Source organism: Tamandua tetradactyla, chromosome 5, assembly GCF_023851605.1.
Source record: "Tamandua tetradactyla isolate mTamTet1 chromosome 5, mTamTet1.pri, whole genome shotgun sequence".
NCBI lineage: Eukaryota > Metazoa > Chordata > Mammalia > Pilosa > Myrmecophagidae > Tamandua > Tamandua tetradactyla.
Genome location: NC_135331.1, coordinates 21,321,557 through 21,337,876, shown reverse-complemented (window position 1 = coordinate 21,337,876; position 16,320 = coordinate 21,321,557). Strand labels below are relative to the sequence as shown.

At 42.7% G+C, this 16,320-nt stretch overlaps 1 protein-coding gene across 1 annotated transcript in view; it reads left to right on the top strand.

Annotated features, from left to right (window-relative positions):
• The first annotated feature begins 360 nt into the window (after window positions 1-360).
• Window positions 361-16,320, top strand: part of OASL (2'-5'-oligoadenylate synthetase like) — a 39,748-nt gene continuing 23,788 nt past the window's right edge. Inside the window, exons 1-6 of the mRNA XM_077159321.1 lie at window positions 361-823; window positions 2,872-3,160; window positions 4,248-4,423; window positions 8,207-8,448; window positions 8,918-9,059; window positions 11,863-12,335. Of these exons, the coding sequence (XP_077015436.1) occupies window positions 626-823; window positions 2,872-3,160; window positions 4,248-4,423; window positions 8,207-8,448; window positions 8,918-9,059; window positions 11,863-12,335 (1,520 nt within the window). The 5' untranslated portion in view covers window positions 361-625. The remainder of the gene's footprint in view (window positions 824-2,871; window positions 3,161-4,247; window positions 4,424-8,206; window positions 8,449-8,917; window positions 9,060-11,862; window positions 12,336-16,320) is intronic.

The window sequence follows — 16,320 nt, the reverse complement described above, 5'->3', positions numbered from 1 at the left end:
GAGAGTTCAGTCAATCCCAGGCCCCAGAGCCCCTCAGGCTCACCCAGAGTTCCCCACTCTCTCACCCCAAGCAGTAAACACCTCCCGCCCCCAGGGGCAGACACATTCCAGTTTCTGCAGTAGCTCATGGATTCCTCTCCACCCAGCAGGAAACGGAGAATGCAGAGACACTTCCGGGAATTACCGAACTGAGACCCTGCGGGGAGGTTCAGTTTTCTAACAGCCTTAAACAGAAAGATAAAATTTCCAGCTGTGGACAGGTGACGGTGGCTCAGTGGCAGAGTTTTCGCCTGCTATGCCTGGTCTCTGCGTTCGATTCCCAGTACCTAACAATGTTAAAAAAAAAAAAAAAAAGAAAAAAAAATTTCCAGTTCTGCAAATTCAGTTTCAGTTTCTAAACGTCAAAACAGCAGAAGGACCAGCCCCCGAGAGGGAGGAGCTGTCCTCAGCCCCTTCTCGCGCTACCCACACACACAGTAATTCACCCCAAGGAGAGGAGGCCAAATCCCTCTGTTATCACCCTATTTTCCCTTTTTGGTTTTAGCCTGTTCGAAAGCGCTCTCTTAAAAGGGGGAGGGCAGAAGCAGAGAGGATTTATCCCAAAGGGCGGCTCGGTCTTGCAGAAATGGAGCCCTTTCAGAACTTGTATGAGACCCCAGCCGAAAGGCTGGATGCTTTCGTGGAGCAGACCCTTCAACCCAGCGGCGACTGGAAAGAGGAAGTGCAGGACGCACAGCAGAGGATTGAGCGGTTCTTCCGGGAAGTGTGTTTCTACAATGAGCTGGTTCAGGACCAAGAAGTCAGAGTACTAAAGGTTGTGAAGGTGAGCACTTAGGAACCCTGGGGTTCGAATCCCAGCTCTGTCTCTTTGGGGCTGTGTGACACTGGGTTGGGGGAGTAGATGGAGCGGGTGGGGGGATCACTTATCTCTCTGAACTTCAGTCTCTTCTTTAACACTGTTCTGTTAGGTGGAATAAATGGGATAAAGCGTGCAAAAGTGCTTTTAAACAGTAAATAGCTGTACAAATGTGAAGGATGATGATTAGTATCATCACTATTTATTATTATAGTATCATCATTATTTATTAGTATAATATCGTTATTATTTATTAGTATAGTATCATCATCAACATTATTAGTCGGGATCCAGCTTTGTGAGTTGCAAGGAGTCAGGGAAAATAGGAATAGCAGGACTCTATGATTTATGGTTTTGTTTCCTATTTGGGAAACCCCATTCTACCCACCTGCCTCCCCCTCTCCCCACCCCTGCCCCACCACACACACACATCATAAAGATAATCTCTTATATTTTTCTTCTTAAACAGCACTTACTGGTTATGTTACAAACCACCCAGCAATTATTCAGTACCAAAGGGTACTTTAATAGGCTAACTGGTTTTTGGGGGGGCTGACCGGTGGAATTAAGCAACTATTTATAGCGTGGTTTCCACTGGGAAAATACTAAATCGAAATTCAATTTTTAACAGATCATGCTAAATTAAAAGCTAGTTGACCACAAGTCTTGGTTTTATTCCTTTTGCTAGAATGGAAAACAGTGAAGATTAACTTAAATCAGGCTTTGCAGGGCAGTATTGGTGGCTGCGGAGGGTGGAACTGAGAGGAAGGACACACAGCCTTAACGAACCTTAAGAGAGAGGAAGCCAAAGATGAGGAAAGCATCAGCAGACCATGAGCTACAAAACAGAAATTCGAGTTCCAGTGGTTATCTAAAAAGATGTAACTTTATCTTCTAGACTCCGACTGCCCCATACATTGAAGCTTTACTAAGCATCCTGCTGCAGGGCGTTTTTCCAAAAAGCATTTTCCAACAACCATTTCTCTCTGGGCTAGAGCTCCATCAGTATCTTTTCTTTGTGAATCTGAAACCAAAAAAAAAAGAAGAAAAAAAAAGCTAGCACAGTTAGAACTACAAATGGGAAGCATATTTTCTCAAAAATGAGCTTGACAGTGTTCAAATTTTACCAAAAATTGTAAACAAGCTCTTCTACTGATTCGTACACACTGTGTTTCAATAGAAGACATACCTGGATATCTCAAAATCCCATTCTCACCTTTTCAGGTACATGCATCAAGTGGAGACTATTTGTCCATATAAGAAAAAAAGATTATTTTACCTTCCTCCTTCTTTCTCAATGTTTTCTATTTCCAGAAGTTGAAACTTCCCTACAGCAACTTCTCCAATTATTTTGCGCAGAATAAAAAATGCATTGAACCAAATGTTATGTCTTTCTTCACAACTTCCTGTAAATCTGTAATTATTTCAAAATTAGATTTTTTAAGAAATGTTATCTACTCACACATGCATGTACTCCTACAAAATATGGGTACAAAACACACACACACACACACAAATAGGTTCGTCTGGGCCAGAGCTGTCCAGTAGAACTTGCTCCCATGATGAAAATGTTCTAAATAGATGCTATGCAAAATGGTAGCCATTAGATATGTGCAGCTATTGAGCACTTGAAATGGCTTAGGACCTGGATTTTTTTGTTTTGCTTTATTTGAATTAATCTAAATGTAAATAGACACACGTGGCCCTTGGTTGCCAGGTTGGACAGCGAAGGTCTTGAGGTTGCCTCCGGAGAGAGGTTGAGTGCCCGAGGTGGGGTGGAATTTTACCTTCATTCATATCCTCTGCATTGTTTGGCAGGTACTTCTTTTTTTCTGAACAACTGAAAAACACGTAGCAATCCCCACAGCAAAGGCCACTGTGCATCATGGAGACCACGGGCTCCATTGGGACCCGTGTAAACAGCCCAATATGGCGCCTCGGGCTTCAACCCCCCACCCCCACCCCAAGACAGAGGCCTCAGGGGAGGGAAAGCTCAACATCGTCATCCTCCACAGGGCGGCTCCTCAGGGAAGGGGACGACGCTCAACCACAGCTCTGACCTGGACCTCGTCCTCTTCCTGGACTGCTTCTCCGGCTTCCGTTGCCAGGCGCGGCTCCGAGGCACCGTCATCAGCTTGATGGAGGAAAAACTGTCTCACTGTAGTAGGAGCCTGGCCTACGATATCACCCTGGCCAGGCCCAAAGGGGAGGCCAGCGTCCCTCGCTCCCTGTCCTTCAAGGTCCAGTCCAGGAAGAGCAGCGTGGCCGTGGAGATCGACGTGCTCCCGGCGTTTGATGCTCTGGGTAAAGATGGCGTCTGGTGCGGAGAGAGCAGGCGGGGCCCGGTCGCCCCCCCCCCCCCACCCCCGCCGCCGTGGGGGAGGGGCGCGCGGGACCCTGCAGGCTGATGGGGAGAGCAGAGACGCTGCGCTTTTCTTGTGTGGGGCTGGAACAGGAGCTCTACCTTGAAGCTAAAGCCCTCCCATAAATGCATGGGTTGTTGTGTCCCACCCGTTGCTTGGAGAAAGAGAACTTCTCCAAATAACGGCATCATCCCACCCAATCTGAGATTTCCCACCCTGTGGGAAACAACAGGTGGAGCACTTACTTCAAGGTTTTTGGAGTCGGACAGAAGTGGATTGGAATAATTTTTTAAGACAACACTCCCACCTCGAAAATACTATGCTAAGTGAAAGAAGCCAGACCAAAAAAAAAAAAAAAAAATAGGTCCCATATGGTAGGATTTCATTTATGTAAGACATCCAGAATGGGTAAATCCCATTCTGCAAATTGGTGGCTGCTGGGGCTGGGAGGAAGGGGAAATGGGGAGTGACTGGGTACTGGATTTTCTTTTGGGGTGGTGACGATGTTCTGGAACTTAATGTAGGTGGTAGTTGCACTAAGTATGAATGCACTAAATGCCAGTGACTTATGCATTTCAAAATGATTAGTTTATGTTAGGTGAAATTCCCCTTAATTAAAAATAATAATAACTTATAAAAAAACAAAATGTCTTCAAATTTTGGCTCCAAGGCTTACCAGTTGTGTGACCTTGGGCAAGCTATTTAACCTCGCCAAGACTCAGTGCACCAACCTGTTAAATAGGATAATAATATCAGGTTGAACCTTAGAAAATTGATGATGCTTGACCTACAAAAGCAGCAGTTTCCTCTGAGTTCAGCCCAGTGCCTGACACACGGTAAGTGTTTGGGGCAGTGTGAGTGATTTTGAACCTGTGTGACTTTTGGGTGTTTTACCAAGCCATCTAGGTCTAGCCGTAACATATAAAGGCTAATATTGCTTAGTGGTGAGATTGCACGAGATCATTTGTGTAAGTTCTGTGCTATCTCAAAGAATAGATTTCCCTGACCAGCTACTTTTCTCCTCCCAGGACCCTTTTCCCCAGACTCTAAACCGCCACCAAAAGTCTATAAAAAATTGATAACCAGTGCCGGCGGCCCCGGGGAGTTCTCGCCAAGCTTCACGGAGCTGCAGAGACACTTTGTGAAAAGACGCCCTGCTAAGCTGAAAAGCCTCCTGCGTTTGGTGAAGCACTGGTATCTAAAGGTGAGGGAGGGGGTCTGCCTGGCTAGGAGGTGTGCGGACGAGGAGAGGGCAGGGCAGTGTTCTAGTTTGCTAGCTGCCAAAATGCAAAATACCAGAAACACAATGACATTTAAAAAGGGGAGTTTAATAAATTGCTGGTTTACAGTTCTAAGGCTGAGAAAATGTCCCAATTAAAACAAGTCTATAGAAATGTCCAATCTAAGGCATCCAGGGAAAGATACCTTGGTTCAAGAAGGCCAACAAAGTTCAGAGTTTCTCTCTCAAGTGAGAAGGCACATGGTGAACACGGTCAGGGTTTCTATCTCAGCTGGAAGGGCACATAATGAACACGGTGTCATCTGCTAGCTTCCTCTCCTGGCTTCCTGTTTCATGAAGCTCCCCTGGAGACGTTTTCCTTCTCCATCTCCAAAGGTCGCTGGCTGATGAACTCTCTCCTTCGTGGTGCTGCAGCATTGTCTGCTCTCTCTGAATCTCCCATTCTCCAAAATGTTTCCTCTTTTATAGGACTCCAGTAAGCCAATCAAGACTCACCCACGTGGGTGGAGACATGTCATCACCTAATTCAGTTTAACAACCACTCTTGACTAAATCACATCATCCAGGGTGATGATCTGATTACAGTTTCAAACGTACAGTATTGAATAGGGATTATTCTACCTTTATGAAATGGGATTTTGATTAAAACATGGTTTTTCTAGGGGGATACATCCTTTCAAACCAGCACAGGCAGTGCATCATTAAGTACAAAAAAAATGAAAACAAGCTCTGTATTAATGAAATAGGATATCACATGAAAATCATCCAACTTTTTAATTTACTGTAGCATCAGAAATTCCCGTTCACAAAAATTCCAGAAATGTAATCTTCTAAAAACTTACCTATCGCCCTTTTCAAAGACCAATCGATTAAGTCTTCTGAGATATAATTGCACAATACGGATTAGCATTAAATAACCTGTAGGATCTATGCCGAGAAGATACTTTTATATTTTAACTTTAAAGTGCTAAGTTGTTCAAATGTGATATTTTATATCCCAAATTCCCATATAAAGATTAACCCCCCAGATAAGGGGTAAAATAGGTTAAGTAGATTGAAATACCCGTGGTCAATGAGAGAGAGGGGTAAAGGATATGGAATGTATGAAGTTTTTTTCTCTTTATTTCTTTATCTGGAGTGATGCAAATATTCTAAAAATGATCATGGTGATGAATACACAAATATATGATAATATCGAGAGCCATTGACTGCACACCATGTGTGGACTGTATGTGTGTGAAGATTTGTTGATAAAAATATATTTTTAAAAAAAATTAAACCCCGAAGAAGTCCATTTTAATAGTATAAATCTGTGCTCTTAAAAATTCAATTCTGATGTACCAACAGTGGATGAGAAGAGCAACGATTATAATGAAGAATCACCGCAAAGGGATATTCTTTAGGAAGAGGGTTCTGTATTGAACTCCATTTAGAGTAAAATGAATTACTCAAATCATTTTAAATTTCAAAAAAGTAAATAAACAAGAACTCAACCTAACTGTCCAAGCACAGAGGGCAGGTTTAAAAAGTGTAAGTGAAATAGTATAATTGGAGGGGTGTGAGGGTGGTTCGGTGGTAGAATTCTCGCCTGCCATGCGGGAAACCCGGGTTTGATTCCTGGCCCAGGCCCTTCCCAAAAAACAAGCAAAGAAAGAAAGAAAAAACAAACACATAAAAATTCAACAAATGATGCTGCAATAACTGGATACTCACATGGAAAAATAAGGAAATGTGACCTTGCCATACAGCATACAAAAAAAAAAAAAAGAATTGGAAGCTATTTGTTAACTCTGGAGCCCTGGACACCCTAGTGTTAGGGTTAGCTGTATTTATTGGTGCTGAGTGTTAATTATCTTCTAAGGGGCAGTGTCTTGGCTGTGGCCTCCTGGTTCCAATGACATGTCCTTCAAGGGCATTAAATAGTTCCCACTGAACGCAAGCATGATTTTCAACAAGCATCAGCCCTCAGGCACTTCGGGTCATTATAACATCAACAACATTAAAGCTACCATTTATTGAATGTTAATTCTGTTCCATGACCTATGCCCAGTGCTCTGCCTGCTTTTTCTCCTTTGGTCTTTCCACCAACTCTCTAAAATATGTACTATTCATTCTCTCCATTTTAGAGGTGAGAAACCCAAGGCTCAAAGGCTAAAGTGGAGCTGAGATTCGAACACGAGACTATCTGGTTCTTGAACCTTTGCTCTTATTCACAACAGGAAATATTTTTCATTTAAAAATTCATGGTTTCGATGATTTGAATATTGCATTGGGGCCGTTAGAAAAAAATTCGCAAAGTGAATAAAAGCCTAAGAAGGAATGTAAACTTCACATGAAATCCCTGGGATAACGCCAGTAACATTTTTGATGACCATTCCTTCATGGTTTTTTATGGTTGTATTCACGCGGAGTTTACATAAACGAAGTCATAGCATGCAGTTATCGCAGTCTACCTTTTAAAAAATCCATTTGTTTATTGACCTTTGGATTTAAACTTTTAGGAAGTGCCTACTAACATTAGTTGTGCCTTTTTTTCTATTAGACTGTATTTTTCTTTATCAGTTGTAAGACCTTGTTGTAAATGGTCGATATTTCTCATATATATTGCAAGTATTTTTTACCAATGGATCATTTATCTATTGGCCTTAATTATGGTGTTATTGACAACATAATGATTTCTAATTTTTACATAGACAACTATGTCTGATTTTATAGATTATAGGTTTCCTATCTTAACCTGCATGTTCTATGCAACTTCTCTTAAATTTCTTCTAATATGTTTAATATTTACTTTAGCTCCATCTGTAATTTATTTTGCCATATCGTGTGACATTGGGATCACCTTTATTCCCTTCCAAATGACTAACAAGTTGTGCCAGCATTATTTATTGAACTGTACATCTTTTTTTTTTTTTTTTTACATGGGCAGGCACCAGGAATCAAACCTGGGTCCTCTGGCATGGCAGGCAAGCATTCTTGCCTGCTGAACCACCGTGGCCCGCCCTACATCTTTTTACCACCGAATTGAAAAAACACTTTTGTAAATTATCAAATCATTATATCTGCTAGGGACTAATTTTTAGCTCTCTGTTCTGTTTCACTTGACTATAGTTTACTCCTATGCCAAAGCATACTGTTTTTGTTACAACTGCTTTCTATATCTGGGAAGGCGGAAATATTAACGTCCCTACTTTTCTCTTTCATTATTATCTTGGTTTTTTCCCAGGCATTTATTCTTCTATATGAATCTTAAGATCATTTTTTCCCATTAAAAACCCCACTTGAAAAAAGAAACCCACTTGGATTCTAATTGGGATTGTAATCAATTTCTAAATTAATTTAGAAGCATTGAAGATTTCATGTTATTATTCTGTCCTCCACCAATTTGTTCCGATCTAGCTTTATATCCTTCGCTGTACTTGCATGTATTAGTTTTCTTCAGTTATATCCTATATTCCCTGTATGATGTTGCCTCTCATATCCTAACTGAATGGCATGGATTGACGATGCTCAGAAGGTCCACACAACATTCCAACTTCCTCTTTTATTAAAATCCTGATAGCCCGAAAACATAATTTCATCTACACCCCATGCCAGTGGGTCTAATGTGAAATTTCATGGATGTGCTACATGATTCAGATGTACAATAAAGTTGCTGAAGTATCACTGGGACCCTGGAAAAACATTTCCTAGGGTAACAACAATCTCGCTTTCTCTCCTTCTCTCTCTCTCTCTCTCCCTGAACAGCATTTGAAACCTAAATATCGAGATGCATCATTGCCTGCAAAATATGCACTGGAGCTACTGACCATCTATGCCTGGGAGATGGGTACAGATGAAAGTGAGAACTTCTGCCTCAGTGAAGGGTTTGTGGCTGTGATGGAACTCCTCAGAGATCATGGAGATATCTGCATATACTGGACCAAGTACTATGATTTTCAAAATAAGATTGTTCGAAACTTTCTCAAACAACAGTTGAAGGAAGGCAGGTGAGTATGCTGGGTGCATTACCTTCAGCTGCAAGGAATAGGAAATTCAACTCAAAGTTCAGGAAGTAAAGGGAATGTACTAAATTTTGTAACAGAAAAGTCCAGAGATAAATGAAGCTTCATTTGTTTACTATGAAACCCTTCCTATGGTTACTTTGAAACCCTTCCCAAGGTTTCACTTTTGACTTCATGCAAATTCATTCATGGCTGCATCAGTTCCAAGTCTCCCATCTGGACACATACCTTCCAATACACCTATGCCCTGGCATTCCAAACAAAATCCCTATGATTGAAATCCCTATGATTGACTTTGATTGGTCCACCTTGGGTTGCATCCCCAATCCTGACCCAAGAGCTTCGGTGTTCAGGGAGCTCTCCCTACAGAGAGGCATGCATAATCCTGCACAGTCTGAGTTCCAGAGACCAGAGCCTTGAGTGTGGCTGAAACCCACTGCTTTCTGTCTCTCAGGCCTGTCATCCTTGACCCTGCTGACCCCACCAACAACCTGGGAAGCTGGAAGAGATGGGACCTGGTGGCCAGAGAGGCTGTTCACTGCCTGCGTCAGGCCTGCTGCCAGATTGAAGATCCCAGCCAGGGCTGGCATGTCCAGGTATGACCCCACCCCACTCCCCAGTCACAACTCAGTGCTTGTCTCACTTCAGCCCCAAATGAATCCCTTCCGAAATCCTGCCCCAATTCCTGTAAGTTCCGGCACAGGGACCACCTCCCCTGGAGAAGTCTCAGTCAACCAGTGTGCAATTCTTCCCCTGACCCTGAAAGTCGGGCCTCCATTCTTTCCCCTGTAAAATGGGTGCAGTGATTCCTGCCCTGCTCTGTAGCCATTTGCGGAATTAGTATTCATAATACTAATACTAAATGAAGAACGTCTACACAGAAATGCATCCTCTGGGGTAACGTTTCCCTTAGTATGTATATTCAGAAGCTCAATGTCTTGCTATTAAAATAAGAAATGCAATAGATATATCCCAAACAACACAAGAGGTGCATAGTGTCCCACTGCAGACAGCACCCCCTGGCTCTATGGCCTCCGCGTGTGTGTTTTTTCCCACAAGGGTCACGGCAGTCACAGGTGTGAATGCCACATGGAATCCAGGGTTCAGAGACCACACCTGTGCTTATGAGCTCCCTGAGCGATCGGAGTCCCCCAACCTGTTCCTCCTAGGAAAGGCTTTCCCCAGTTGGGCGTTTCAGATACTGTGAAGGATTCTGAGTCCACCTTCAAAAACAACCCACGTGACTTAATGCATCAGAGTGACCAGCACCCAGCCATGTGCCAGGGACTGGAAATGTCCAGCTGATCAGGCAGCGAGATTTATGATTCAGGCTAGTACTTTACACTCCTGCTGAGATCTCTCCCCCTAATCTTTTCTTTTAACTTTTTTTATTGTATGGTATAACATACATACAAAGCAAAGAAATAAAAAGCAATCGTTTTCAAAGCACTCTTCAACAAGTAGTTACAGGACAGATCCCAGAGTATGTCATGGGCTACCATACCATCCTCTCAGATTTTTCTTTCTAGCTGCTCCAGAATATAGGAGGCTAGAGGGCTTAAATATCTTTTTATCATCACAATAGACTTTTTTCCCTTCTTTTTTTGGTGAACAATAACATATATACAAAACAGCAATAAATTTCAAAGCACAGCACAACCGTTAGTTGTAGAACAGATGTCAGAGTTTGGTATGGGTTACAATTCCACAATTTTAGGTTTTCACATCCAGCTGTTCTAAGATACTGGAGACTAAAAGAAATATCAATATAATGATTCAGCAATCGTACTTGTTTGTTAAACCTTACCTTCTCGGTATAACTCCACCATCACCTTTGATCTTTCTCCCACTCTTTGGGGGTATTTAAGCTATGCCCATTCTAACTCTTTCATGTTGGAAGGGGCTGTTGGTAATATGGGTAGGGCCTCCCCCTAACCTTTATTATTATTATTATTATTATGACTACTACTACTTCACATTTTGGGAAAAGGTAATGCATGTTCATAATAAAAAAAAGCCAAGAAGATTGAAAAGAGTACAGAATTAGAAGTAAATCTTCCTTTCATCCAACAGAGGCCTTGTTCCCTCTGTTCAACTCCCTCTCAGACACCCACATATCAGTTTCTTCTCTCTCCTTCCTAGAACAGACCATCTGCACAATTACATGCCTGTGTCTGGTTTTATGTCCTGTTTTGGAGGCATTTTTACTTTTTAATTTAAATTATTAAATTATTCCATTACCAAAGTAAACTTTCTTAGAGACAGTTCCATATCCACACCTAAGGATATAAAGTTCAGATCAGGACACTTTTTTTTTTTTAATTGAGAAATCTTCACACGCATACATTCTAATACATGGTGTACAATCAGTGGCTCACAGTATCATCACGTGGTTGTGTATTCGTCACCATGATCATTTTTTTAGAACATTTACATCACTCCAGAAAAAGAAATAAAAACAAAAAAGAGAAAACACATACACACCATACCCCTAACCCCTCCCTCTCATTGACCACTAGTATTTCCATCCCCCAATTTATTTTACTCTTTGTCCCCCGTTATGTATTTTTCCTTATTTTTTACTCATTTGTCCATACCCTGGATCTAAAGAGCGTTAGACACAAGGTTTTCACAATCACACAGTCCCATTGTAAACGTTATATCTTTGTGCAATCGTTTTCTAGAAGCAAGGAACACAACTCAACAGTTTCAGGTATTTCCCTCTAGCCTCTCCAATATACCATATTTTAAAAAGGAATATCTGTATAATGCCTAAGAATAACCTCCAGGATAACCTGTTGACTCCATCAGGACACTTCTGAGAGTGAAAGAGGGCGATGGTAAAAGCCAGGACAGTGACACAAACTAGAAGTGCCCTAGACAAATGGGAATCTGTGTATCCTAATCCAATTCATGGAAGTACCTTAATTTAGATAACTTGTGCCCTGCTGATAGAATTGTAGGGTGCTTGCAGTTTTGCTGTTGCAATGAATACCCTTGAACTGTCTTTGTCCCCTGTTTCCAGTGCCTGACATAGGTTAAATCGCTTAACCTTGCCACAGCCCTACAGTGTCCACCCTGCAGTGGATGCTAATGTTTTCCCCATGTGACAGGTGAGGACTCTGAATAATTACACATGTGAAGACTGCTTTAAGAGGTGTTGCCAGTTGCTCCTGTGCTTGGGGTGGGTTGGAGGTCAGAGGATGGCCCAAAATGTCCCCCTTTGCCCGGGAAAGTCCTGGTTCGTGGCTGTTGTCTTAGATCATTATTGATAGCTCCTCCTTTTATTTTAGCAAGTGTCTCGGTAGGCGATAAATCATATAGTCGGTCTCCAGGAGGGGGAGGTTTTGGAGACAACAGACAGATGTGACTACCTTCACTAGCCCCTTTCCCTTCCAGCGAGCCAGGGATGTCCAGGTGGTGGTGAGACAGCCCGGGGAGGAGGACTGGACACTCCAAGTGAACCCCTACAGTTCCATCAGGAAGTTGAAAATGAAGATCAAGAGGACCTGCGACCTCAGTGGGCAGCTGCGTCTCTCCTTCCAGAAGCCGAATGGGGAGCGGCAACAGCTCAGCGTCTGGCAGACCCTGGCGGATCACGGGATCTTCTCTAGGGTGCGCATCCAGGTGCTGGAAACCTTCCCCCCTGAGATCCAGGTCTTTGTGAAGAATGCTGGCAGCCAGAACAAGCCTTATGCCATCAACCCGGATAACTCCATCCGTGCCTTGAAAGAGAAGATTGCGGAGGCTGGAGGGCCTTACGTGGAGGATCAGATACTGAGTTTCCAGGGTCGATACCTGTGGGATCATTATACCCTTAGATACCTACAGATCAAGGACTGTGACACCATCATGCTCATTAAGGGACACTGACAAGTGCCTGCAAGTCCCCAGAGGAGGCCGTGGCCAGGTTGCCCATTGTCCACCCTCTTATGCTCCCATCTCCCCATTCCACCCCCTACCACCCAAACCATTGAGATCTTTCTGAAGCATAAATATGAACTTACCCCTCCTGTCTTAGTTTTCCGGCTGCTAAAACAAATAGCATCCAATGGATTGGCTTACAACAGGGAGCTTGGCTCACAGTTGCAGAGCCTAGAAGGCTTGCATCCTCCCAGAAGCCCTTACACAGCCCAAGAGAGAGAGAAGCTGCAGGGAGCTTATAGTCCTGCCCTGTTCTCTATCAAATCCCCCCCCCCATATATTTTCATTAGATTAAACTGAGTAAGCTGCCATTCATTGGGTGAGTCAGAGTAGGCAGTCTTTTCTGTCCCAAAGCCTTGACTAAGATTTGCTTCAGTGGCTCAATAAAATTATTTTTTCTTTTCCTCAGTAAATTAATAATTCTATGTATGTGTATGGCATTTACACCGAGTCTCCTTGGACATGGTGTCCTTTGATTCTTATCCTCCCAGCTGCCCTGGAAGTTAGATTAAGAAGTAGAATTCATACTCCTGATCCTTTTGACAAATAAGAATAACGAGGCTTAGAGGATAAGGATGTTCAGAGGACAACTTCTGTGGAAGATAAACCTTGACAACCTCATTAGGTTCGCCTATATCATCTGGAAGGAACACCTCTCCCTCCCACCTTCTCTGAGCTTCTGCCATAGGCACATCCCCTCCACTCTGTACCCTCCCTGCTCGCCTTCTCCAATTCCTTCCACCAAATTGTCACATCAGATCTCTTCACCCTTTTGGCCACAGCTGATTGGACCGGGGATGGTCACCTGACCTTGGATAGAATCATCCATTGTCTGTACTAAGCCAATCAAATTTAGGAGAGTGGGAACTAGTCATTTGAGCATTTTTCTATGTGCTGGGCATAGCACAGCGCAGTGGCACTGCCTTTATTCTCACAACAAGTTTAGATTGATAAACACTGCCCCTATTTTTTTTAATTTAATTTATTTTGTATTATCAAGCCAAAGCAACAAACAAATATGAACATTCTTAACATACAAACATTCCCTGTGTGGTGTACAATCAATGGCTCACAATATTATCACATAGTAGTATATTCATCACCATGATCATTATTTTAGAACATATGCATCACTCCAGAAAAAGAAATAAGAAGGAAAAAGAAAAAACTCACACATCGCATACCTCTTTCCCCTCCCTCTCATTGACCACTAGTATTTCCATCTACTCAATAGATTTTAACCTTTGTTCCTCCTATTTTTTCTATACCCCTCACCTCTCCCTTTCATTGTCCACTAGTATTTCAATCTACTCAATTTATTTTAACATTTGTTCCCCCATTATTTATTTTTAATCCATATTTTTTACTCAACTGTCAATATCATAGATAAAAGGAGCATCAGACACAAGGCTTTCACAATCACATAGTCACATTGCAAAAGCTACATCATTATACATTGATTTTCAAGAAACATGGCTACTACAACACAGCTGTACAGTTGCAGGTACTTCCCTCTAGCCTCATATACACCTTAAACTAAAAAGGGGATATCTATTAAATGCGTAAGAATAACCTCCAGGATAACTTCTCAACTCTCTTTGAAACTTCTCAGCCACTGACACTTTATTTTGCCTCATCTCTCTTCCCCCTTTCAGCTGAGGTTTTCTCAATCCCTTGATGCTGAGTCCCAGCTCATTCTAGGATTTCTGTCCCGCGTTGCCAGAGAGGTTCATGACCCCTGGGAGTCATGTCCCACGTCGAGAGGGGGAGGGCGGTGAGTTTGCTTGCCATGTTGCATTGCCCCTATTTTTGCAGAAGAGGAAGCTGAAGCTCAGGCAGGCAATGAGCATTGGTCAAGGTCACATAACTATTAAGTAGCAGAGTTGAGATTCGATCTAGTGTCTGTCTGGCCGAAGACTCTGCACTTAAGCATCATGTCATGTTGTCTCCCTTAGTGGGTCCCACTTCTCTTTCCCCCACCCCAATATTCTACACTCCAATACTCACCCATATAATGAACAACCTGCAGTGCCCCAAATGTATCAGACTATTTCCCACCTCTGAGTCCTTGCCCGGGTTTTTCTTTCTGCGTCTCATGCCCACCTTGGATCTGCTACTTCCAAACAGATCCCAGTCCCATTGAGCTCGACTTCCTCACATTTAGAATGGGAAACACAGTGATTGCAATGCACGCCTCACAAGGGTGTGCGAATCAGAATGCTAACCTTACCCGTTGTCACTTCCTTGGCTTGCTGCTGCTCTCACGACAATGTAACCCATTCACCCAACATTCAACCCAGTGGGTTCTTTTTTTCTTCCTTAAAATGATGTCTTCACATGGCTTCCAAATCACCGGTCCTGGTTTCGCTTCTATCCCATTGGCTACTCTTTCTCATTCTTGTTTGCTAGACTCTTGCAGCTCTCCAGACTCAATATTATTAAGTGCCTCTGGGCTCTGTACTTGTTTCTTTTCTTTTCTCACTCTATATTCATTGCACTGATCATCTCATCAGGATTCAGGGCTTTCAATAGCTCTCTACTGATGAATCCCAATTTATATCCCAAGCTCAGACCTATCTCCTGAAATCCAGACCCATAGAGCCAATGGTTTACTCCTATCTTTAACATACCTCAGACTTCACAAATGCAAAACTGAGCTCCTGAAACTGAACTCCTCATCTTCATGCCCAAAATGCACCCGTTCCCCAGTCTTTCCCATTTCAGGTAGACACTTCCATCCCTCCAGTGGCTAATGACTTGACCCTTCCCTGTCACACTGATTCTGTCTGTTAGCAACACTTATCAGCTTTACATTCAAAATGCATCCAATGAAACAAATGATGTCTGGGGTTCGCTCCAAAATAATTTACAGGAGGGACAATGCAGGTGGAGGTATAATTGAAACAATATAGGTTGATAATTCTTGAAGCTGGGGGATGGTACATGTGACATGATATATTATTATAAATAATTCTATTATTCTCCATTTATGTTTGAAATTTTTTATAATAAAAGAATTAAATCATACTACTTCTCACCACCTTCACTGGTGTCGCCCTGATTCAAGCAACCATATCTCTCACCTGAACTGTTATACTAGCTTCCTAACTGGAGCCTGGTTACCCTCGCATTCCTGGCCTGTGCTTCAATCTAATCTACCCCCAGAAGCCAGTGTTACTGATTTCTGTTAAAACAAAAATCAGCCGATGCCCCTCCTCTGCTCACAACTCTCCAAAGTCTCCCCATTTCATTCAGAGTAAAAACCAAAGTCCTGACAGTGGTCCACAAGATCCAACACCATCTGAACCCCACACTCTTTACCTTTCAAATATCATCTCCTTCCACTTTCCCCCTTGATCATTCCATTCCAGCCTGGCTTCTGTTCCTCAAACCCACCAGGCACGGTCCCACCACAGGACCTTTTCACCTGCCATTCCTTCTGCCTTGAATGAACTTCCCCTTCATATATATATGTGGCTAATGCCTTTCCTTCTTCGTGTCTTTGCCCAGATGTCTCCTTTTCAGACAGGCTTTCCGTAATCACCTTATTTAAGACTGAACACCTACACACACACACACACACACACACACACTATTTTTTAACCCCTTTCCCTGCTTTATTTTTCTCTGTAGCACTTACCACCGTCTTATAAACTATAAGTTTACTTATTTGTCCTGTTTGTTGTTTCTCCCCAACACTGGAATATAAACTCCATGCAGACAAACATTTTTGTCTGTCTTGCTCACTGTTGTCTCCTCAGTACCTGCCTGAAACATAATAGACATTCAACAAGTAGTTATCGAATAAATGAATGAATGAACAAATGAATGAATGAGTGAAAGGCACCCCAAAAATCTGACCCCTGCCTACCTGACAGGTACCTCTCTGACCTCTCCCCTCCCCATCCACCACGTTCAAGCCATACTTGACAA